This window comes from Lipophrys pholis (assembly GCF_963383615.2).
Source record: "Lipophrys pholis genome assembly, chromosome: 9".
NCBI classification, from domain to species: domain Eukaryota; kingdom Metazoa; phylum Chordata; class Actinopteri; order Blenniiformes; family Blenniidae; genus Lipophrys; species Lipophrys pholis.
This window is the reverse complement of record NC_137639.1, coordinates 3,347,500-3,373,127: the sequence shown is the minus strand read 5'-3', so window position 1 is coordinate 3,373,127 and position 25,628 is coordinate 3,347,500. Positions and strand designations below refer to the sequence as shown.

The window sequence follows — 25,628 nt, the reverse complement described above, 5'->3', positions numbered from 1 at the left end:
GAAACATCTGATAAATGAAGAGCTGGAAGAGAATATGTCATATAATATGTAGTAATAGATAAATGTGTCACAATAAATAAATATGTAATAGGTAAATATATAACAATTATTTTCTATGTAATATTAAAGGTAACTATGTAAAAATAAATGAAAGTATAATAGTTAATATGTTATTGTGTGTAAATATGTTAAAAAAAAATCTAAATTGGTTCCACAAAAACGTTATAACTTGTGCCCTAAAGTACATGTTCATTGTACATAAATGTCACATTGTGTGTAAATAAACGCTTTTGCATATTTTTGTCATAAACTCCATCATGTTGCTCTAAAAGGAGAGGACAGCGTCCCAATGTCCCGTCTGCAAACTTCTTCCTTTTCCTCTCAATACTTTCTATTAGTATGCTACATTAAATAAATAATTTAAATAATTTTTAATTTAATAGATTAAAAATTAAAGCAATGATTCTTCACCGTCATGTAAATGTATATTTGCGTGGTTTTCTTCAGAAAACACGTCGCTGTCACCAGACTTGTTCAGGCTGACGGGGCAGTCTTGCCCCTCACAAGATGGCCGCCGCTCTGACGTACCGAGGCGGTGGGCGGAGTCAGGCTGCGCAGCGTCTCTGTTCCGGCCTGTGTTGTTGCACCCCCCTCCCTCCCGTTCCAGGTCCTGGGTCAGTCCGAGTCGCTTCTGTACCAAATTAACCCGCATCATGCTCCGGACAGTGATTTCTCTGACGGGCCTCCGCCTCGGGGGGCCGTCGGCCCGTCTCTTCTCTGCAGCCGCCATCCCGGCGCCCAACACCCAGCCCGAGGTCCAGTACCAGAAGGTAGGACGGGTTCCGCCGTGGTTGAATTCCAGCCAACTGCGTAATCAACAGGTCGACTCACATGTCGTGGATCGTGTGACTGTGGCGGTACCTGCCGTGATTGCCAGGTGTTTGTGCTGAGCAGACCGGAACTCGGAGCTCCTTGTTGGTAAACATGAAGATAAATGTTGAGGTTTGCTGGTAAACTTTAACACTTCAGTAAAGAGAGGCAGAGATTCACACCTTCCAACTTCCAGGATCAACAGCTCCGACTCCACACGCTGTTTACTACAGATCGACACCTTTTCTGAACCTCCGTAACACCGACAACAAGCTGCAAAAGACTGAATCGTGTTTTACTTTGTCAAAGAGACGTCAATCCTTTATTTTTTAAATGATATCGCTTCTAATGTGCAGCGGCGCTGACGCTAAGGGACCGTCAACAAATGTCCCCATTGAGAAGCGTTTCTCCTGTCAAAATAATGTTTCCTCAAAATAATGAAGTCTCATGTCAAGCAAACGACTTAACAATGGATGATGCTCCACTTCTGGCTATACGACAACACTTGGATTCAAAAATGAGTCTTTTATATAATCTTGAGGAATTTTTATTGTTGGATATTTGAATATAATTTCAATAACTTTTGATCGATCGGTGGTAGTGTCACCAAAATCGCGTCACATATCAAGGACTATAGTTTGTTTATACGCCACCAATTAGATTTGGAAAATTAACTGTAATTGAATTTTAGGAAATTTTCATTACAAATTCTATGATATTTCGTCAGTAACTTTTGATCCATCAGTAGTAGTCTCACCAAAATCACATCACATATCAAGGACGTACTGTATGGTGATACTACAGCAGTTAGACTTGAAATAGGAATTTGTTTTGTGTTATTACAAAATTTATGAATATAACTTCAATAACTTTTGTTCTATTGGTTGCAGAGTCATCAAATTCACATGACATATCAAGGACTACCACATGTTTATAATACAGCAGTTGGATTTGAAAGCTTCCATACAATTTGATGTAAACCTTACTTGTGCTCACTATTGCCCTCTGGTGTCTGAGAGGGACACATTTCCATGCACAGTGACCCCACAACCTTTTACGTTCAGCTTTTATTGTAACTCAAGATTCATTATTGTATTTTCCAATTGATCAAAAGTTATTGACAATATAATCATAAAATATGTCATAAAAACTTTTTAAAAATTCAAGTACAGTTAATTTTCCAAATCCAATTGGTGTCGTATAAACATACTATAGTCCTTGATATGTGTTGTGATTTTAGTGACACTACAACCGATAGATCAAAAGCTACTGAAATTATAATAAAATATCCAACAATAAAAATTCCTCAAGATTATATAAAAGACAAATTTTTGAATCCAAGTGTTGTCGTATAGCCAGAAGTGGAGCATCATCCATTGTGAAGTTGTTTGCTTGACATCAGACTTTATTATTTTGAAGAAATACATTTTTGGCAGAGAAATTCTTCTCGATGGGGAAATTTGTTGACCGTCCCTTAGCGTCAGCACCTGCCGACTGCCCATAGAAAGCAATGTAATTTTTTACATTTTATAAGAGGCTCTACATCTCGATTAGAAGAAGAAAAACAGGTTTCCATTGGTTGTAGCTTGTCTGTGTAACAGAGGTTCAAAACAAGTCTCGATTTGTTGTAAACAGCGTGTCGTTCTGGAGCTATTGATCCTGGAATTTCGAACAAGTGAACGTCTGTCTATCTTTACTGAACTCCTTTAACACAGAAACTGACTTTCTGTGGTTCAGTAAGTGGTTCGAAAACGACATGCTATTTACGATGACTCGACACTTGTTTTGAACCTCTGTTACACGGACAAAAAGCTACAACCGTATGGAAAACTGTTTTTCTTTCTAAATGAGACGTTGAGCCTCTCTTAAAAATTCCATTGTTTTCCATGGGCAGTCGGCAGCGGGGCTTGCAGTCGGCAGCGGGGCTTGCAGCCGGCAGCGGGGCTTGCAGCCGGCAGCGGGGCTTGCAGCCGGCAGCGGGGCTTGCAGCCGGCAGCGGGGCTTGCAGTCGGCAGCGGGGCTTGCAGTCGGCAGCGGGGCTTGCAGCCGGCAGCGGGGCTTGCAGTCGGCAGCGGGGCTTGCAGTCGGCAGCGGGGCTTGCAGTCGGCAGCGGGGCTTGCAGCTGCACATTTGAAGCAATATGATTCAAAAGAAAGGATTGACGTCGCATTGAGAAAATAAAACAGGCTTCAGTCGGCTGTGGCTTGTTGTCTGTGTTACAGAGGTTCAGAAAAGGTGTCGAGTCGGCGCTATTGATCCTGGAAGTTCCAATGTGTGAATGTTGGTCTATCTTTACTGAACTGTTTCGGTGACTGTGGCCAATGGTTACTCACGTTCTGCATTTTTAACTCAAATGATCTTATTATCTCGTAGAAGCTGATTACAGTTTTACCATTTATGCCCAAGTCCAGATCGACTATCATTTTAAATGATAATGATGGCAGTTAAATCATCACTATCATAAACAAACGTTTGATAATATTAAAGGTTGGTGCTGGTATCCTTCCTGTACACCGGTCCCAACTTTAGGGGTTTTATTGATCCAAACTGCACAATGAACATATTCAGTAAAGTTATTATGACAGCCTGTTAACTCCTCACACAGGTCATCCACTAGTCTTAAATTATCATGACAATTTCATACATTTTAATAGAAAACTGAGTACACGTAATAGTATTGTTACCTATTGTTGCACATCCACACAGTACTCGGTGAAAAAGTCTGAATATTTCTAAAATATTCTAGGGTTGGGCATTTTGGCCTAAAAAAACATCCATGATTTTTTCAAAGAAAAATTAAAATTTTGAGTTAAGTGTATTTTTAAGTGCATTTTTTTGGGAATGCACTTAAAAATGAGTGCAGACATCAGATATTTTGTCAAAAGTGCAACTTTATTGCTGTGATTGTCCTCCGAGCTAAAATGCATGCTTTAACCAGGTGTTGCTGCCCTTGGCATCAAGAAGAAAGCGTGGAGCTCGACGGGTGCAAACGTTTATTTTTCTTTTCTTTCATTGTTCTTCAGAACAGGCACCAGCACCAGCACCGTGAAACTGCAGGATATTATGAACAAAAAATACATCAGTTCACTTATTTCATTACATTTCAATCTAACAATAATACACAGTGCCCGACTAATAATAACAAACAAAAAGACGCGCTGTCATTGTACACACCTCGCTTCGCCTACCAAGGGCTCAAAACACCGGTCCTCATTTCCTCAATGATCCCAACACTCCAACAGAGTTTGCCTTAAGCAGAAACACAGGGCAACACATGCATGTCACAGTTTAATTTAACACTTTCTGTGACACCTTTTGGGATTACCTACCGGTTATGTTTTATATAGCAGTCGCTCCTTGCGCGCTGCTGTCAAGGCCCGTCAGTCTCAGTGTGCGTCAACTGTCAAAACCCGCATGTGACGTCACAATTTGTAGGCAAGTTACAACCCGGAAACATGAATTGTCGGCGGGATGAACCCCAGAACATGAATGACAACAAAACAATACTGTAAGTGGCCACTTACACCAGGTTTAAAGAAAAGTGTAACAGCAACTTCGGAAACCCACAAGGAATGGTAGAATGGTGTGCGAAAAACTGGGGGGGGGGGGGGGGGGGGGGGGACTTGAGATAAATTGATTAAATTGAATTGAACCCAGGCCTAAAATATTCTCCTCCTGACTCCTGTGCTCATCTGGAGGGTTCATCTTTCTCTGAACACCCCCAGCTCAATCATCAGGTTGTTTAAAACCCCTGACTAAGTGCACACAGGACTGTGTGTGTCTGAGAGAGGCAGTGCTGCTCCTTCACATGAGGAAACATGGTGGTGTCACTGAGGGGGCTTTTCCACCAGAAAGAACCAGGTTCTAGTTCTGGTCCAGGGCCAGACTGAGCACCAGTTCTTTGTCTTTCCACCGCCAAAGCCCCGGCCCATCAGGGGCTTAACTGGTGCTAAGCTGGTCCCACTTCGTTGCTGAGCCAGACTGGGTCAGACACGTCATCAGGTGGGGGCGGAGTTATCGCTGGAGTTATCGCTTCCTACAAGGCGGAAGCGACGCTGAACCGGCGTTCTGAAAACTCCAGCGAACACGGAGCCCCGGAGTGGTTATAGAGAAAAACATAAAAAATAACGCGTGGGAAGGATATAATGGGGTTATAATAAGAATACCAGAACCGCCTCGTAGAGACGTCTGAGCTTCTTTGCTCTCATCACTAACGACACAACCCTGCACATACTCTCAAATAAAACTGCAATCCCTGCAAGCCAGCATGATTCACTGACATGTGGCACTACTCTGTACAGCAGTATCACGAAATAACGAAGGACAAATAGATAAACACTTACGCAAGTTTCAAATCCACTGAATCTACTGAACAGAAGTGTATTCATTTGATATGGGATGTTTCCCATATCAAATGAATACACTTCCAGTAGTTCAGTAGTTAATGATTAAAATCTGCTCACAGCAAAATGGCGAGTGTGACTCTTACAAAATGGGTCCTGCACCAAAGGTCAACAACCATTTCTGGTTTCTCCTTTTTTTAATGACTTTTTAAAAGATTTGAAAAACAATTGTTTTCGGAACTTTTTAAAGTAAGAATATATGCTTCAGATAAATGACGCTGAATGAAATACTGATTAAGATATAGTTCAGATATCTTATATCTCAGATATCTCACTTTTTATAACAAATTGGTTATACATTAACTGAACTTTAAAAACAAACCATGGGAATTCCATTTTTCAATTGCAGTAATTTTTTAGAAGTGAATAAAACCTAAATTTTGTGGGAAGACTCCTTAATGGTTCCATGTGATGTTTCAGCTGTTCATCAACAACCAGTTCCAGGATGCAGTGAGTGGAAGAACGTTTCCTACCATCAATCCAGCCACTGGGGAAGTCATCTGTCAAGTGGCAGAGGCTGAGGAGGTAAGCATTAGATTCTCCCCAGGTAAAATATTAAAGGTGTCTGATTGCTTTTAGATTAACACTTTTTTAATCCCAAGTTGTCTTGTTAAAGTGAGCATTTGGAACACAACAATCTCTCAACCTGTTTGAGAGAAATGACCTATATCGCCTCACGGAGGTAAGAATTCTTTATAAAGTCAACATGCTAAAAATGCAGCCTGCATTAGAAAATAGTTTGGAGTATCTGACCCAAGCTCCATGTCATGGGGCTTTGTAGTATTTTTGACACTGTAATTTAACACACCTGTATATATTACATCTGGATTCATTATCTTAGAAAGCTCATGAGCAAGGCTGGGTCACCAAACCCTGAACCTCACCAGAATCAACTCCTTCCATCTTTTTACATTTTTTTATTACCTTATTATTGAGAACAAGGTACAGAAAGAAGATTAGATTAAGAAAAGGCAATATTTCTTTTTTTGTTTTTTCAAACCGCGTATAGAAATATAACCACACACACACACACACACACACACACACACACACACACACACACACACACACACACACACACACACACACACACACACACACACACACACACACACACACAGTGCTGCTGTGATGCTCCTCACGTAGTTTGACTTTAAATTCACATTGGAATGGACCTGGCACTACCTTTTGGCTTCAGTAGCTGACTGTCTCCTTGCTGTTGGACGTGTTTAATGTTCAGGTGGACGTGGATAAGGCGGTGAAAGCAGCACGGGATGCCTTCAGGTTGGGGTCACCTTGGCGACGGATGGATGCCTCCCAACGTGGATTGCTGCTGAACCGACTGGCTGATGCCATCGAGAGGGATGCTGCCTACCTGGCTGTCAGTAAATATTAAATAATTAAAACATTTCATAGAATCATATAGAATTTTTTTTTTAATTTACTGTTCCACAATCTGATTGTCTGACTGTCATTTAATGAAAGACTGTCCCACCAGTAGCAATTTGGACATATTTATTTAGAGAAAGCTCAATTGGGAAGTTCATCTTTTCATGTATTCAGTGTATACGTGTAAAAGTATCAAGCAAAACATTATACTGCATATGTGAAAATCTGGGAAATGTAGCAAATTTATTTATTACACTCTCCTGAGATTATGTTCCTTTAAATGATGAAAATAATGTGACATTATCAGGTTTTTCTATGTACAAGTTAAATTTTAAAATATTCACAACAACAGAGTCATGTAATCTTGAAAACATTCATTTATTCTGCTGAAGTTAGAAAAACTAACAGAATGCAGGTACCATTCATTTCCATTCCAGAGGACGGGTCAGGACCAACAGAGAGAGACAGACAGCCACACAATTTAACTAATTAACCTTACATGCATGTTTGTGGACTTTTGGATGAAACCGGAGTGTCTGGAGGAAACCCACACACATAGTATGCAAACTCCACAGGGAAAGGCTCGGCTGGTTCTAGAACCAATGACCACCTCACCTCACCACTCACCACTTCACCATCGGGCCGGATGGAAAATAGAAATTTGAAAAAATTAATTAGAACTGAATTTGATTTATTTATGTTTCCGTTGTGTTGTCGTGTAACAGATTTTTATTTGCTTTGGTGTTACGTAACTTGTCAAATTATTGCTGGATAATGTAAAAAGAACAACTCAAAACGTTTTCTCTGCAAAAGTAAGATAACATTATATTAGATTATCATTAAATCTCTTCCTGCAAGGTTTTACCGTCTCAAGGAAAAAATGTTGCCTCTTTACCGTTTACCCATTAACAATGTTCTCAATTTGTGGCAACCGTTCTCGTGTATATTTCCAATGTAATGAGTAAAGTAAAAACAGTGATGCCTTCTTCCTACTTTGTATACGTTTGGCGTTTTTCCACTTGCTCCTCCTCAGCCTTACTCGACTTGACTCTCCTCGCCTCGCCTATACTCCACTCAGCCTTGGTTGCTTTCCATTAAGATATAATAAGACCACCCACATCATGGGCAGAGTCCCCCCCCCCCCCCCCCCCATACACACCCACCCACACACAAACACACGTGCACATCATCCCGATATGATTGGAAATCAGCTCAAATAACGCTTTTTTTTTTTTATGATAATATAACAAAATGTGGATTGTTACGACCTTGTGTCACTGTCCGGTGTTTCGGTTTCACTGGTGCCCCTGTTAACTGGTCATTTCTGCCACAAGCCGTTAGTAGCAGCTGATGTTAAAATAAGATAAGCAAAATCATACTTTAAACTTGAATGGAACTGCATATAAACGACGTTCGCAAGGACAGTTACAGATTTTGGTCGGATTTTTTAAAATCTGCTGTGAAAAAGAGACACTCATAGAAGCCGGTCACCAGTTAACAGGGAAACCAGTTAATTCAAGACACAGGGGCTCGGAGACCTCCTGACACTCACAGCGAGTCGCTACGTGGAGCTCCTGAATCCTCTGGTCGGCCACCAGACAATAAACACCTGCACATTGTCGCTGCTGAACGGGGTTTATCTCTGTGCATATATCTCTGTTTTTGAGCGTTTACTGGTGTGATCAGGTTGAAAACAAATGGCGGCGGTGAACGAGACGCTCGTCGAGTCAAGTTGAGTAAGGCTGAGGAGGAAATAGTGGAAAAGCACCATATGTAATGTCTCCCCGTGGGCCAGGCTGGACCCTTTGGCAGGCTGTAGAATATGTTTAACACAGTTTCTCTGGATGCCTCTTCATCAATATGCTTATTTAGCTATTATGACAGACATTGATTTCCCGAGTACGAAAGGCTTCCGAAGTGAAACTTTTGTGTTATTCCTGCAGGAACTGGAGACTCTGGACAATGGAAAGCCCTATGCTGTGTCCTATAGTGTGGATGTGCCTAATGTGGTGAAATGCCTCAGGTAACCAAATGTAACACATATTCTTTTGTTGTGACGTTCTTCTTTGCAGTTTGCTTCTTGGGAAACTTGGAGCAACGAGCAACAAAGATTTTGTTAAAAAAGTGTAGCCTTGTAGAAGTGTAGCTCTGCTACTTGTTACTCTCAACGAGAGAGCTTTAACAAAGTGATGCTGCCGACAAAGTGACATAAAGAAACTGGTATAGTCGTCCTGATGTCACTGGACTGGCCTCCAGGATGTCAAAATAGATTTTGAAATTCTGCCACTGGCTTGCAAAGCAAGGACAACTTCCTGACCCAAATACTGTGACACATATTGACCTTATTCGGTGCCAAAACCCGGCTGCAATATTTCATCGTTTTGTCTGACAACTGGCGGGTGGGACTATCGTAGTGTTGTGTCGCTGCTCGTAGTAGCAGCTCGCTCTGTACGGTGAACAGGGATGACAGTCTATCTCTGAATTAAGAGTTTTAAACATTGCTCATGTGGACTGACGCTCTGTCTCGCCAGCTGGCTGTGTGTGGATCGGTGCACCGTGTCTATCCGCAGCGGGCTGTGGGGGTTGCTGCTCCATAGCGAGCCGTGGCTACCTTTCTCTATCGGCTGGCTGTGTGTGGATCGGTGCACCGTGTCTATCCGCAGCGGGCTGTGGGGGTTGCTGCTCCAGTGCTCCGTAGCGAGCCGTGGCTAACTATCTACTATCTATCGGCTGGCTGTGTGTGCTGCTGATCTGTTAATCCGTGGCTCGTCGTGTGTAGCATTATATGGTCCGTGCGGAGCTGTCATAATAACTGGAAAACAAAGTGAAAGCAGCTTTCATGTACAGTCCACTTTCTCATGTCATCATTAAGGAAGGATGAGGAAAAACGATGCCAGTATTCATGTGTTCCCACTTTAATATCCTGATAGCAGCGCAGTGTTAATTTTGACAACAAATTCAGATTTAGTCTTAGTCTTAGTCTTTTGAGTGACATGCCATTTAGTTTTAGTCTAGTTTAGTCAACTAAATGTCACAAGAGTTTTAGTTGACTAAACCCACAGTAGACTTAGTTGAGTGTTTTCCAAGAATATCTGGTCATTGGAAATATCCATCAGTCTGTTATTCAAGTTCCAATATGCAATACAGACACAGATTTAACTGTTGTATTACAAAAACATGAGCATGGCATTTTCACAAAATATGTGAAAAGCATGCCAATCCTCCAGAAAACACACACATACACACACACACACACTTTGTTCAGTGATATACTACATCCCAGGCCTGTCACGATAACAAATTTTGCTGGATGATAAATTATCCCAGAAATTATTGTGATAAACGATAATATTGCCGTTTTGATATCATTTTTCCACTAATATATTAATAATGGTATAATAATGCAAGTACACCCTTTTAAAGATAAACTTTTATTTCTTAAGAATATTTAAAATTGGAATTGTATTATGAAAAAAGACATCCAAAAATAAACTAGTTCCTAATTCTTTTTTTTTTTCAATATGTTGCTGCGAGCTTTGGAGTTACGTGATGCACCTGAACGCATCACCCAGTATCAGCAGCATGAAGCTTGTTAACCCTTAAAAAGACGAGTCGTCCTCCGCAGGGTTCAAAGCAAGTAAAAAAAATAATAAAAAAGCAGTGGCTTGTCGTCAGGAAAGTAGGGTAACCATACGAAGATGAAGTATTAATGGTGGAGACAGAGTCTGAGGTAGAGCTGCTGTCTTCTAATTGTTTTTGCCGCGATGCTTCACATTTTGATGACGTATGCGGCGGTGCCACTCTGGTGGCTGCTGTTGCCAGATTGGCTGTTTTCCTCCTACATGTTAAGGCCCGTTTACAGTGAGCCTTACCCGGTTTCCCACTGGAAGGCTCAGACATCTGGCAACTCTCTAAAACAACATTAAACTGAGAGAGCACCAGCTCATTTTTAATTATCATGCAATTAATTGATTTATTGATTGTCCCGACAGGCCTACTACATCCACTATAATAAAACATATTTGAATTTGAGCACTTTGAATATTTGAACTCATTAGTTCAGTCAATCTTCTAAATAAAATACAGTTCCGAGGTACTTTCTTTTAGCTTTTCTATTATTCCAAATTTAGCAGAAACACTGTGGTTTATCTGATTTAATAACCTCAGCATGTGTGTTCACCTTCAGATGTGTTTCTGGATGAGAAGTCTGTCAGTGCAGCTTCAGGTTGGTGGAGTTTTTCCTCGTGATTTCTGCTCCACACTGTTTACAGACAGTCTTCTTGTCTTTGTTGTCATATGTGAAGTGTGACCAGATGTCATTTCTGTAGTTTGTGACCTGCTGCTGCTGCGGGCTGGTGCACTCAGACCGGCTGGACAGCAACACACATTCTTCTAGTGCTTAACGAGCGAATATAAAGTGAAACTGAAAGTAAACTGGAATCAAGCAAATCTGTGTTACTAAGACTGCAACTTTACACAACTAAATATAATGTAAACAATTTAACTGATGTGGAAACGTCCCGCAAAATGTGTAAAGTTTAGAACGTCTCTTAAAATAGTCTCTGCTGATTTCACATTGATCAACCTCCCCTCTAATATTGGCTGTCTTCCAAACTTGTCCCGCAATGAGAGCAGCTCTGATTGGATCTCTTGTCCGTTTGTCCCGCCCTAACTTGTTCGTCCCGTTTTGATTCGTTGACTAAAGTGTCACTTATATTTCGTCAGTCTTCGTTTTCATGTCTTACTTTTTATTTAGTTTTTATTAAGTCTTCGTCAGTGAAAAAGGTTAGTTGACTAATATTTTTCATCATAGCCTTCGTCAACCAAATTAACACTGTAGCAGCGTTGTTTGTTTTATGGTAGTTTTATAGACGAGATAAAAAAACTGGGCTGCTGTCCACCACAATGTAATTTTCTGTAACCGGAAATGCTAAATGCTAAGATAGAAATACGGAAGAACGGAAAATTGAATGTGGGCAGAGTTGCATAAGGTCAATACAGAGACACTCTCTAAAGATGCTTGATAGAGATGCTCTCTAAGGACTCCCTGTCGAGGCACTCTGTGAGGACACTGTGTGAAGATGCTCTGTAAATACGCTCATTAGAGACTCTGTAAGGATACAGACCCTCAAGGATGCTTATCAGAGACACTGTAAACATGCTCTGGAGATGCACTCTAAGGGCATTATGTGGAGATTCTCTGTAAGGACGCTTCATAGAGACACTGCATGGATGTTGTATAGAGACGCTCTGTCAGGTCACTGTGAAGAGACACTGAGTAAAGTAGCTCTGTAAGGACAGTGTGAAGAGATGCTTTTTAGAGACCGTCTGTAAGGGCACTGTGCAGAGATGCTCTTTAAGAATGCTCTGTAGAGACACTGTGTAGAGACACTGTAGAGAGACACTGTGGAGAGACACTGTGGAGATGCTCTGTAAGGACACTCCTTAGAGACAAACTGTAATAGGGGTGTTGAATTTAATCGTTTATATTATAAAGTGCCAACACATAATCGTTTATCATGTAGTGACGTTGTTTCATGAATTTTCGGCAGTGGAATAGAATTTTCAAAAAGAAAATAACAAATTTGCTGCCCCAAGGTTTTTGCATGCAAGTAAGATTTAATTTAAAAACAATAATTAACAGCTATCTTTGATAGTTATTAATCCTCAACGATGGCTAACTGTCTATAAAGTTGATTCCCAACATAGTGGTGTGCAGCTGATGTTCCCAACAGTCCCCTAACCCCAACCCCAACCCCAACCCCAACCCTAACCCCAACCCCAACCCCAACCCCAACCCTAACCCTAACCCCAACCCCAACCCTAACCCTAACCCAACTGGAATAGCAGAAATCTTCCACTTCTGATCCTGGTTCTGGAGGTTTCTTCTGATTAAAAGAAGTTTTTCTTTCCACAGTCACTTGCTCATGTGGAATGGTTGGGTTTTTGATTTTGTTTTGTTTTGTTCTGTCAGGAAGGCCTGTTGTATATACTGAGCAAATTCCAGGTCTGTTGGACTTACCCCCTAGGACAGGGGTAGGGAATCCTGGTCCTGGAGGGCCTCAGTCCTGCTTTTTTTCCATTGTTATTGAATGTATCAAGATGAAGTTCTGCAGAAAGCCTAATAATTAGCCAATCAGATATTGTGTCCAAGTGAGGACACATTGAAGCCGTACAATAATGTGGCCCTCGAGGAACAGGATTCTCCACCCCTGTCCCAGGAGGAGGTTTTTGTTTGTTTGTTTTTCCCCCAAAAATTCACAGCGCCAAATGGTGAAATTCCTGTTGAGTTTAGAGTATGGATGTTGGGACATTCTCGTGTGCCCTGAGGCCAGTTCTACCAACCAGGCTTAACATACCTGGGATATCGCTCTGTTACCTGGGTTGACTTACCCGCACATTTGTGATCCTTATGAACTTTACTATAAAGCAGGTTATCGACTAGTTAATTCAACTCAGGGTTTTCTCATCTTGATCAGTGTGTATCCATATAAAAGGAGAGGGGTCTGCAGCATCTGACCAATCACAAACATGGAGAAACCCTGCACAGTCGCTTACTTTATTGTGGTGGAACCGACAATAACTCTCCAACAATATGAAAAGTTCAAACACATCAACTACGCAAAACTGCTGCTGCAGCCAAAGCCAGGAAACAACGCTGGCAGACAATTGCAGACCCTAACCCTAACCCATCTCGGATAGAGATGTAGCATTTATTCATGTCCTAACCTTCTAATTTAATCTCACTTGACTAAACAAAGTTGTACTTCCCCTCTGAATTTAACTTTTCAATGTGTGATTAGGTACTACGGAGGCTGGGCCGACAAATGGGAGGGGAAAACCATTCCCATAGATGGAGATTATTTCTGCTACACAAGACATGAACCTGTTGGAGTCTGTGGACAAATCATACCGGTAAGACTGAGTAGTTATGTAAGTCTTGGTTTAATCTGAATTATACTATTTAATTCATACCATAAAGTTTTTTAACTGACCACTTTGTGTTAAGAGTGCTTCACACATTATTAGGATGGCTGTGCACATGTTGAGCATGAAGAGATCATGTGGACATCAACTCCATCCATCCATCCATCCATCCATCCATCCATCCATCCATCCATCCAGCTCACTATAGGCAAGGGCAGGTCCAGCTGGACGGGTGGGGGGACACCCTTGACCGACCACCAGTCACAGGACAAACACAGAGAGGCGGACAGCCACACACACTCACGTTCACACCTATGGAAAATTTAGGGTCACCAGTTAACCTCACATGCATGTTTTTGTACCTGGAGCAAGAAATAGAATCCCTAGAACATCCCAATTATCTGGTCATTTTGTCAACTTTCATCAAACGTTTTCTTTGTGTGTGAACATAGTGGACCTTGATAGTCTTGTGTTCGAAACATGTCCTCTCTTAATTCAATAAAAGTGTAGCGTTTATTTGGGTTTGTGTATGAATAAGGGGTGACAGTGGTCCGTGGTCCCACCGCACTGTTTGTGCCGTGACGGAACCTGGCGGGACGAGTTTCATGCGGCCCCACTGACAAAAGTTGTGGATGGTTCGGAAAAAAAATGCCGCCACTGGTTACGATTTTTATAACCCCTCCGTTGAGGTACCGGTTTTTGTTTTTTTAACTCGATTTATTGAAACGTAGGCACGTGACACAGCATCATGGTCTTTCACCGAGGTGCAGACGCTCCTCTCAGTAACAGGAGAGGAGGAGTTTCAGCGGGAGCTGGACGCTGCTGTTCACAATGAGAAAGTTTAAGCTGTGTCACTGAGAAAGGAGGCTCAAGGCTTTAACTTAGATGGCCGTATGAACTGCAGCTGGCCGCTTCTGCGTTCTGTGCCGAACACATACCCGCGTTATTCTCAACCCCACCTACATTTTAACCGTACTGTGTGCAGTGGGATTTTCAGTCAAACTTTAACAAACCTAGACACATTTGCAAAATTCTGAACATATTTCTGTTTATGTGGATTTCAAAATAACTACAATGGAGAATGTTGAACTTGATCTGCAGCTTTTCAGCCAAATTTCTCCCTTCAAAACCGATAAATTAGAAGAGATGTGACGGAGTTAATAATCAGAGACTCACAACTTATTGTCTTCACTTCAACATCTGGCGCCTTCTATTGGCCAGCCACCACTGATACTTACATTTGACTCATAATTAATGTTACTTACACATTTCTGAAACCCTGAACAGTTTTTTGTTTGTGATACTATGAGTCCAAACAGGAACAGAAACTGCATGGATGAATCTTTGCTCTATTTTAGAACTGAAAAGGAGAGAGAACAAATGCTTGTTTCCTTAAAAGTTTAATATGACTTTATTTTGCTTGTATGTGATTTTTCAGTGGAACTTCCCCTTGTTGATGCTGGCCTGGAAACTTGGCCCTGCCCTTGCCACTGGTAACACCGTGGTGATGAAGGTCGCGGAGCAGACACCACTTTCGGCTCTTTATGTTGCCAGCTTGATCAGAGAGGTACTGTGCAAACGGCTGCTTTCTGATCATCACCTTTGAATGTAACCGACATGTTTGTTTGAACGGTAAAGTCTGTCTATTTGCACATTGCATATTGATTCTTTCTACGTTACTGCATTGACCTGAAGACTTTATTGCATGAGGCCTGTTTTTACTTCCACATGATCCCAGGTCGGTTTTCCTGAAGGTGTTGTGAACATCTTACCTGGTCTGGGACCATCAGCTGGTGCTGCCATTGCAAAGCATATGGATGTCGACAAGGTGGCTTTCACTGGGTCCACGGAGGTAGGGCAGTTCTTTGATTTCTTGCCCCTACTTATTGTTTGTCAAGAACATTGTTCATTGTAATACAGCAAAAAGTAGCTTGGACTGCACTGACACAGAATTTACACAGACCTGTGTTTAGATACAGCTATATGGAAGACGGATACAGGGATGGAAGAAAAATGCAAATAAAGCTGCAAGCAGTGCGGGTCCTCTGCATAACCTTTTCATCGAGAAGGACTGTTGTATATACAGGCAAAATTTTAGGTCTCTTGGAGTTCAACGCAAGATTTTCACCGTTAACGCCAAATGGTGGACTTCCTGTTGGGTTTAGAGTATCGGTGTCATGATATTATTATGTGTACCGATGTACTTCATATCCCAACCAATCTCAAGGATGATATCACAAAGTTTGGGGCTATGGTATGTGAAAATATAATTCCTTAAACTTGCTCTTACCAATAGGTGGCGCTATGGCTGTGTGTGTTCATTAGCATATGGATTGGTTCAGGGCAGCACTGTGATGACACACGTGAAGTTTCAGGCAAATTGCAACATGTAGAGCAGAGTTACACATCGCTTCCTGTTTCACAGCAAAACCTCAGATATTCATTGGAGCACCATGGCCACGCCTTTTCAGATTCAAGCTACATTTTGATATGTTTTCATCAAGAAGGCCCGTTGTATACACTCGCCAAAGTTCAGGCCTCTAGGACTTACCCCCTAGGAAGTTTGTTTCTCAAGCATTTCATGCATAACACAAAATGTTAGACTTGATTGATCATAACATTTAAAAACATTTCGGCACTTCTAACGTGTGAGCAAATGTTCACTAAGGTTTGAGCATGTTTAAGCCGTCAAAAATGCGGCAGTTCACGTATTATCTGAAAGTAAAATATTAATAAACTCTTGCATTCCAATAGGATCTTGCCCGGCTCTGCTCAGGCTCGGACCCTAATAAAACCTGACTTAAAGGGCCGATTTGATTAAATGAAACTGACTCATCCTCAGAAAACGTCCACTATGTTTTCTGAGCATCAGATTACCGATAGATGGATATTTATCAAATATAACCTTTAACCTTTGGCAGTGTTTCAGTTGTCCGTTTGAATGTTTTTATGAATAATTGCACAGTTTAGAAGTTCTCTGCTCTCTGTGTCAAAAGGGCAAACATACATAATTTTCCTGAAACCCGCGACACTGCACAATGTTGCTGTCTGGATGTGAAACTTTTCTGAAAGGAAATCTCAACATGATGGTTGATGTGTGCGTCAAGTACAGGAGGCCTACCACCAGCTGGGCTTGAAAATAATTCAAAATATTAGATTGTGACTTTAAAAAGCATGGCTGTGTTGTCTAACAAATCATCAAACAGAACTCTGGTCCAATCAGAACTTTGATGCCACATTTAGATTTCAGCCTCCAAGTGTCTGATTCAGACTTTTATTTCCACACGTGGACCATCAAACAGTCATTGTAATGAAAGGAGAATGACACGTGACATGTATCCAAGAATCCGATCTAAAAAGTAAAGAAATCTAAGCAGGGTTTTTTCTCTGCTCATTTTAGTGTTTCAGAAAAAGCTCATTTGTATTTAATTCTAATCTTTTCTTTTCATCACGTTCTCCAGGTGGGTCATCTCATCCAGCAGGCTTCAGGCAGCAGTAACCTGAAGAAAGTCACACTGGAACTGGGAGGAAAAAGTCCTAATATCATTCTGTCTGATGCTGACTGTACGTATTTTTCATCTTATTTCTGTGTAGTATTGCAGTAAATCTTAGATAGCCACTTTGACAAAATCTTTATGTTCTGAGATATTGAGTCTTTCTGAATGGCTGCTGGTCAATGGAAAATGAGCACAGCCAATATTAAATGTGAAAAGTACAAATGTAATTCTTTCCGAATTGTTCAAGTTAGAGTCTCGAAAATTTCAGAGGTTGTTCACACACACTTGTAAATTAGTTGATCACGTGTACAGAATTGCCGAATTGTGGACTGTTTAAAAAAAAAAAGTGCTTTTTTAAAAATCAGTTTAAGTATTTTAAACTGAACATGTCTTATGTTCAGACATCAGGCCGGTGAAATATAAGGCTCATGTCTGTACTTGAGGTTAAGGGCTATCCTTTTAACAATGAGAGAAAGAATATCAATTCTGAAAACCACATTATATAAAAGATATAAATTGATTTGCATTTCATTGAGTATTTCTCTTGTGAGGTTAATCGTATCTCTCATTTTCTGACTCAGTGGAAGATGCTGTTGAGCAGTCGCACTTTGCCCTGTTCTTCAACCAAGGCCAGTGTTGCTGTGCTGGCTCTCGAACGTACGTCCAAGCTGATATCTACAATGAGTTTCTGGAGCGTAGTGTTGAGCGAGCAAAAAGACGGGTGGTGGGGGACCCGTTTGACATGAAGACAGAGCAGGGTCCTCAGGTAACACTTGGTGCTTTCAGTGATGTCACTGTGTCGTGTGGCAGCACTGACACGTATGTGATGATAACCTGCGCAGGTTGATCAGGAGCAGTTCAACAAGATTCTTGGCTACATCAGCAGTGGAAAAAGAGAAGGTGCAAAGCTGATGTGTGGAGGAGGAGTGGCGGCAGACAGAGGGTACTTCATTCAGCCGACCGTGTTTGGAGATGTCCAAGACAACATGACCATTGCTCGGGAGGAGGTAAGAATGTCTTTAGGAAAAACAATCATACACAGAGATGGAGTGTGAGCTATTACTATTTTTATCATGTCTTTATGAATGCTTTCCTGAAGACCCCGACCAACACAATCCGACCATTTAGTGCAGGAGGTTGAGCAATACTATCACCTCCATGCTCTCTCGGATGTTCACACATTGACAGTATCCTGCTACTAAAAGTTGCAAAAGCAGTCACTGTTGTACTTGCTCATGCACCAAATTACATTCTGGAGTATCCAGTCTTATGGACAAGAACAATGGGCCATGCAAAGGACCCGGCAAACGGCATTCATGTCAGTTTTCTGCCATAGTCTCAGTAGCTCTTACTCAAGGGAAGAGGTCTTAAATGTCAGAGATACTACCCCAGTAGACTTATTTCTATCCTTCCCAACTACCATTGTGGATTTACTGGCCATGTTGACCAAGGAAGCTTGCAAGAAAGTGAGGCCCCACAGAAAAGGGAAGTGCGTATGCGCACAAGGGAGGTGGCGAATGTTTCTACATCAACTCTGGCTGGTGAAAGGTACTGGCCCAGCACGGTTCCCCGAACCATCAACTGTAAATCCTTCTACTTGCCCCGTGAGTTGTTCTCACTCATTCTCGTCCGTGAATACATCCAGCCGTAGGTTAACGTGCGTGAGGCTCTGTTCTTGGGGATCTTTTCCAAATTGACCCATCAGTTGGCAGCCACACAGCGCTGTGCTTGGAGGGGGCTTACAGGGGCAAAGGGATTTGCTCATGGACCCATGGGCAAATGCACGGGTGGGTTATTAAGAGGAAAGGGAGAGCGAGAGGAAGATTCTGGCAAAGGGCCACGGCTTATGACCTCCTTCTCCGTCATGCAGAGGCCAGCAGGAAGATGTGAGTCAACTGCCAGTCTCTGCTTGCTTTGCTCGCTTGTGAGCATGTTTGGGGGGTCAAATGTATCCTTCCTCAGAGGTTGAGGGCCTTTTTTGGGTGAAAATCTTACTTTGAAAGGCAAATTGCAGGCTTCCTGTTGAATTTAGGCCAGGGGTATCAGTGTGTGATTTTTAGGTCTTGATAAGACGAACAATTCGTCCTTGGTCCCTAATAAAATAGTGTCCTGCCCTCCAGGCCAGGCCTCTAGGGCTCGGTCCCTAATAAGAAACATTACAAATACAATAGGGTCCTGGCCTCCTGCTATGGCATCATAAACTTTGTTTTTCCAGCCTATTGTAACTCTTATTGTACTTTTCCTCTCATACTTTACAGATCTTTGGCCCAGTGATGCAGATCTTGAAGTTCAAATCACTGGAGGAGGTACTTACTCGAGCCAACGACACTAAATATGGACTGGCAGCTGCTGTGTTCACAAAGGATATTGACAAGGCCAACTACGTGTCCCAGGGTCTCCGGGCTGGCACAGTCTGGTAAGATTAGGAACCATTGTGCTGCGAACATTCAGGACAAAAAGGTTAAACTGTGTGAAACGTTTTCTTCTTTTTTTTAAAAAAGCTTTATTTAAAGGAGGCTTTTGGGAGAGCCTTTGTATTTGAACAAGTATTTATTTCAATTTAATGAAGAACTGAACAAATACAGATGAAGCAACAAACACAGAAAAACCACAGACGAAACAGAAAGCACAGAACAAACATTAAAGCTGCAAGCAGCGTTGAACGGGTCCTCGCTCACCCACGGACATCGGAATGTGTCGCATGTCGAGGTTTTGTGCATGTACGCCTCACTTCCTGTTTCCAGTGGGTGGCGCTATGCCCAATGGTTGTCTCTTGAACGGGATCATACGTGGACTCTCATGCAGCACATATGCTAATTATCATATATGCAAATTAGTACATATGCTAATAGCCCATATGCTAATAGCCCGTATCCAAATCAGCGTGGATGCTAACGTTAGTCCATATGCTGATTAGTATGTATGCTAATTAGCGTATATGCCAATTAACACAGATGCTAACCTCAGCCCGTATGCTAATTTGTGCGGATGCTAACTTTAGGCCATAGGATTACTATTGCAGCAACACAGTGGGTAAAACTAACCTATCTCACAACGGTCTGAACCCAGCTCACGTTCCCTATTAGTGGGTGAACAATCCAGTGCTTGGTAAATTCTGCTTCACAATGATAGGAAGACCTGACATCGAAGGGCTATGTGCTAACGTTAGCCCAGTTAGCTCATATGCTAATTAACGGATGTATGTATGCTTATGTCAGTTTCTATGATAATGAGTGCGTATGCTTTTGCTAGCGCGTATTTTAATCAGCACGTATGCTAATGCTAACATGCGTGCCAATTTGCACGTATACTAATGCGTTATGCCCGATGGTTGTGACTGTCTTTTGACTGTGACCATACGTGGACTCTCAAGCAGCGTGTGAAGTTAGATCTGAGCATGTACACCCCACTTCTTGTTTCCAGTAGGTGGCGCCATGGCTGATGGTCATAATTGTTGTATGGCTGTGATGAGGGCCAGACTCTGAATGTGATCAGATTGACCTCAAACTTGATACGTTGCATCAGTCTATTGACATTGCACTTCCTGTTCCACGGCGATGGAAAATTAGTAAATTTGAAAAAATCATCAAAATCCGCCATTTTCTTCCAAATATCTGACTTCCTGTTGAGTTTTTGGTATTGCTGTAAGAGAATTTTTTGTTCGTCTTGGCCTGCTCCATATGTGTGACGATGTTTGTAGCTCTCGATGAAACAGGATTCTGGAGCAACCTTTTTCCAATTTTGCAGGTGGCGCCGTCCAGCCATTTTGCAAGTCACATGTGTAACTCCCCAAAATGATCAAACTTTTCACTGGACCTGACAAGTGTGCAAAGTTTCACAAAAAGTCAGGCTAAATGCTAAGGCCCTCGAAAAGGCATCCATTCAGGCTGACAAATGATAATAATAATGATCCCTATGGTTTCAATAGGGTCCTATGCACTGTTAGTTCTCTGACCCTGATTAGGCTTCATCTAAGAGGCCCTGGAGAAGGAGTCTGTTTGACAGATTAAATTGTACTGAAAAAATCTGGAAAAAAGGCTATAAGATGGACAACAGGTCACGTTTCCTTCCCTTGCTTTTGCCAGTTTTTGTTTTTTGTTTTTTTTACATATAAATGTATTTCTTTTAAACATATGCAAGGAATCTTTATTTCTTCTTTTAAGCAACGTCAACAGCTTGTCTCAAACCAAATTGTATAAGATTCACACATCTTTCTTCAAATACAAAGCTTTGCAATATCATAAACAGCTGCTAAACTGAGATAATGGGACTCCCCATAGAAATGCTGGCAAAATTAGCATAAACTACCTGAACACACAATAAATACAAAGTAGTGAACTTTACATATTTCTAGGGATGTCAAGGGAGCCTACAAAGTTAACAAAAAGTAAAAAGGACTACGGAAATGAGGTACATCAATCATAACATGCTACTTAATGTGTCGTGCTAAGCTAATGCTCATTAGCATGTTACAACAAGGACATTACAGTCATTAAATAGACAAACAAATTGTCATTCTGGAGTCAGTATGAGATTTGTCACAACACAACTTGGTATAACAGTTGTGTGGACATCACTTGTGTTTTGTGATGTGAAATAACTTGTAAAAATCAGGAAAAAAGGTATGAGATGGTCATGTTTCCCTTCCCTTCCTTCTGCCCGTCTGAAGAAGGGCCGCTAAACACACTATAGCCGTGGTTCCACCGATGAAATATTGAAATATTGCGGGTAAGTCGAGAGTCACTACCAATCAGCAGACGGCTGCGCAATTTGGGAGTACATCCAAAACAAACTAAACACACAGACTCGAATTGAAAATGCCTCCCTTCACGTTTTTACATTTTTCAACATAATATACCCAAAACTAATTGGCAAAATGAGATCACACATTTCTGTGTGTCACATTCACATTTAAGTAAGTAAGTAAGTTTTATTTCCATAGCGCTTTTCACAGACTCGACAAATGCTGAGAGTCAGTGGCAGCGCGGGTCGATTAGACTAGAATGCTTTAGCAAACAAATGTGTTTTTAGGCACTTTTTAAAGATGTCCGCTGAGTCCAGAGAGCGCAGGTCCAGTGGGACTTCATTCCAAAGTCGGTGCGCAGCAGCTTTGAATGATCGGCCTCCCCGGGTTTTAAAACAGCTACGTGGAACCTTTAACAGGTTCTGCCCAGACGATCTCAAGCTCCGAGTGGAGCTGTAGGGCTTTATGAGGTCGGCAATGTAAAGAGGAGCTGGACCATGTAGAGCTCGAAAAGTGAGCACCAAGATTTTATATTGAACATGAAGCTCAGCAGGGAGCCAGTGAAGAGATCTTAACACAGAGGGAAGATGGTTCCTCCTCCCGGTGCTGGTCTAAAGTCTGGAGCCTGAGTTCTGGACTAACTGGAACCGAGCAGCTCTTCTTTGTTGAGGCATGTGAAGAGGCTGTTGCAGTCGTCCAGGCGTGAGGACACAAATGCGTGGATAATCATTTTGAGCTCTTCTCTGGACATCATGGACCTGAGCTTGGCGATGTTACACTTGCTTTTACAGTCTTAAGTGTCATTATTCTTGATATTGTGTGTGTTTGTGTCTTTCTTTGAAGGATAAACTGTTATGACGTGTTTGGTGCTCAGGCCCCGTTTGGAGGCTACAAGGCTTCAGGTAATGGCCGTGAGCTTGGAGAGTACGGGCTGACAAACTACACTGAAGTTAAAACGGTAACTTCTTTTTTTTTTATTTTACATTTTTGAATTTCTAATTTCAAACGTCACACAACAGAACCTAAAACATTTCCCACACAAACATTGAATTACTAAGGCTGAACAGCTTGATAAATCACTACTCGCATACATATAAGACATAAACATACTTACATGTAAACATGACACACGACACAAACACAGAAGGCCTGTGCCAAGTAATACCTCAAGGGGCAGCAGAGACATTCAGCAGGTAGTGGCAAACTAAAGGGGGGCGTTATAAGACTGCAAATTTTAATCTGGCCTGCCTATTCGTCCAAAGAAAAGATGAGCGAGAGCTGTTAAGAATAGAGTGATCTGTGTGTTAGGAGAGCAGGGATCATTTGAAACGGCTACAGCAAGTGTGGGAATTTCCTCATCTTAAAAAGATTCACGCTGCCTCAGAGAGACGGGGACAAAGCTGTCCATCCTGAAAGGTCTTCTTCAGCCAGTGTTTCCTCTATATTCATTTAGGAGTGGCAGGCTGCAGTTTATAAAATACTGTGTACATTATTTTATGTTATATGCACTGCTGTAGCTGAATATTCAGTCCTGATGGGAGTAACATTTTCTGCTTGTTTTCAGGTGACCATCAAGGTGCCTCAGAAGAATTCTTAGATGAGCTGAGAAGACACGTTTCACTGTGTCTGTTTGTGATCTGCACTAAATCCTGTTTAGTACTATTTGCTGAGCTGTTCATACCTGTCCTTGATCATGAGAATTATGAACTAAGATGTAAGGTCAATGACCCTAAATTTTTGATAATCTATAATAAAAGCTTTTGGCATAAATACACTGCATATATGATGGATTTGAGTTGTGTTATTGGTACATGTCTATGGAAGCGAATGAGGCTCAAAAATTGAATTTGAAATGTATTAACAGAAATGCTTTTTCATTTTAAGATTAAACTGCATTTTTTGACTCATAAATAAAAATGAATAATCGATCATCCAAACTGCTTTTTAATTTTCTCTGAACAGGCTGCTTATTCTGTGACTTAAAGGAAATGAAAAAGAAAAGGATTAAGATTTGAATTGTCAAATTTGAAAATCAAAATGCATTTGCAAAAATGCTTTTTCCTTTCAAGGATGTAGCTGCATTATCTGACTCATAAATGAAATTAATAATAGTTCATTCAAACTGCATTTTCACTTCCTTATTCAGGTTGCACATTTTATAGCACAACTCAAAAGAAAACCTAAAGAGGGAATTACTTTTTTGTTTTCATGTCCGACCCGCAAAAAAAGGATCAAAATTCAATTCCACTTCGCATTTCCAAGCGGCACAGGAGAGTGACGTCAGAGGGCGCTCCACTGCTTCTATATATACATGTATATATATATATATATATATATATATATATATGTAGGCATCTTTTGAATATTAAAACTTAAACGTCTTTCTTTTTCCTTTTAATTAAGACACAGAATAAGCAGTCTTGTATAAGAAAATTAAAAAGCAGTTTGGATGATTGATTATTCATTTTTATTTATGAGTCAAAAAATGCAGTTTAATCCTAAAATGAAAAAGCATTTCTGTTAAAACATTTCAAATTGATTTTGGAGCCTCATTCCCTTCCATTCATGTCAGCCGAACAGCCTGGTAAACTTTTCTCTGACATAAGTCGGATGGGAGGAATCGAGTCAATGCCGTTTCATGAAGAGACATGGATCTGGACTGAGACACCTTCACACGAGTGTAAACAGTCACAGGAGCGTTGCTGTTTTGTTGACCAATTCTGTGGGCCTTCTGGAGTGGACTGGACTCGGGTGGAGCCCCCACATTCATTTTCACATGTCGGCTTCAGCAGCTATGAGAAGCAGCTTCAACAACATGAATATTCTTGTTTGAAGGAGTCGTCCCCAGGTATTCTCACATATTCAGTCTGACTAAATTGTCTTTAAATCAATTCTTAAAATCCATTAGGAAAAACTATCGGAGCTTGTTCTGACACTTTTTCACACTGCAACTCCCTCTCGTAAGAGTACATGTGAGATTCTGATTGGTACGGATGTGAGACGCGTGTTGATTGGCTCCAGAAGCTGTCAATCATGACGATGGGGTTCAAAGTTTATTCACTGCTAATGGCGAGCTGTTAAAGTATCATTGGACAACAGGGGGCGCTGGTGGCTGAAGACCGAACAACATTATATTCCAAAATTATACAAGATTAGTCAGTGAGTCATTTTTCAGTGGAGGCCTTTCCCCGCGGCAGCACTAAACCGAAAACTACCAACAGCAATACACAAGGTACTGCAAGACTCATTTTCTGTGTGTTTAATTGAGAATTCTGTATAAAAATAAGGTGCCTTAACAGAAATCATACGAACCATGTTGCAATAAACATAAAAAAAAATAAAAAAGTTTGTGTGTGTACACTTAAGCATTGATTTTAACAGTTTTAACACTCCTAAGCTACATGCAGCTAATAGTCATTTGCGGAGGAGTTTCATTATGATGACATTGATTCTCCCTATTACAGTGTTAAGAGCCAGATTGGGGTTAAATTTGTAAGGTTTATTCTTCACTACCTTGTTAGACCACGAGAGGGGGTGGTATCACTATTAACTGCTGGGGACGATAAATACGCCTTAGAATTTCCTTTCTGGTGGAAAACCAGTAGGAAGCGTACGTCTTTTGACCGTTGTTCACAAAGGTTGGTTTTGCTTGGCATTATAACTAACTTTGAAAATGTTGTTCACTGACCACATCGTCTGCAAAAAGCAGAGACGAGATCCTGTGGTCCCCAAACCAGACCCCCTCCGGTCCCTGGCTGTGCCTAGAAATTCTGTCCATATTCTGTCCATAAAGGTTAT

The 25,628-nt window shown here is 41.3% G+C and overlaps 1 protein-coding gene across 1 annotated transcript; it reads left to right on the top strand.

Moving 5' to 3' along the window:
* The first annotated feature begins 613 nt into the window (after positions 1 to 613).
* LOC308114979 (aldehyde dehydrogenase, mitochondrial-like) lies at positions 614 to 24,051 on the top strand. Its single transcript, XM_080472260.1, has 13 exons — positions 614 to 830; positions 5,694 to 5,798; positions 6,514 to 6,654; positions 8,606 to 8,685; positions 13,466 to 13,577; positions 15,028 to 15,156; positions 15,328 to 15,441; positions 17,051 to 17,153; positions 17,668 to 17,852; positions 17,929 to 18,093; positions 19,345 to 19,502; positions 22,674 to 22,788; positions 23,395 to 24,051. Exons 1-13 carry the CDS (start codon positions 714 to 716, stop codon positions 23,425 to 23,427), a joined length of 1,557 nt encoding a protein of 518 aa, XP_080328386.1. The 5' UTR covers positions 614 to 713; the 3' UTR covers positions 23,428 to 24,051.
* The last annotated feature ends 1,577 nt before the right edge of the window (positions 24,052 to 25,628 follow it).

Bases quoted from the DNA above. Each gene is read 5' to 3' on its own strand.
- LOC308114979 (XM_080472260.1), top strand. From the start codon at position 714: ATGCTCCGGACAGTGATTTCTCTGACGGGCCTCCGCCTCGGGGGGCCG. The intron at 5,799-6,513 runs GTAAGCATTAGA...TTTAATGTTCAG, and splicing joins AAGTGGCAGAGGCTGAGGAG to GTGGACGTGGATAAGGCGGT. The intron at 15,157-15,327 runs GTACTGTGCAAA...ACATGATCCCAG, and splicing joins TTGCCAGCTTGATCAGAGAG to GTCGGTTTTCCTGAAGGTGT.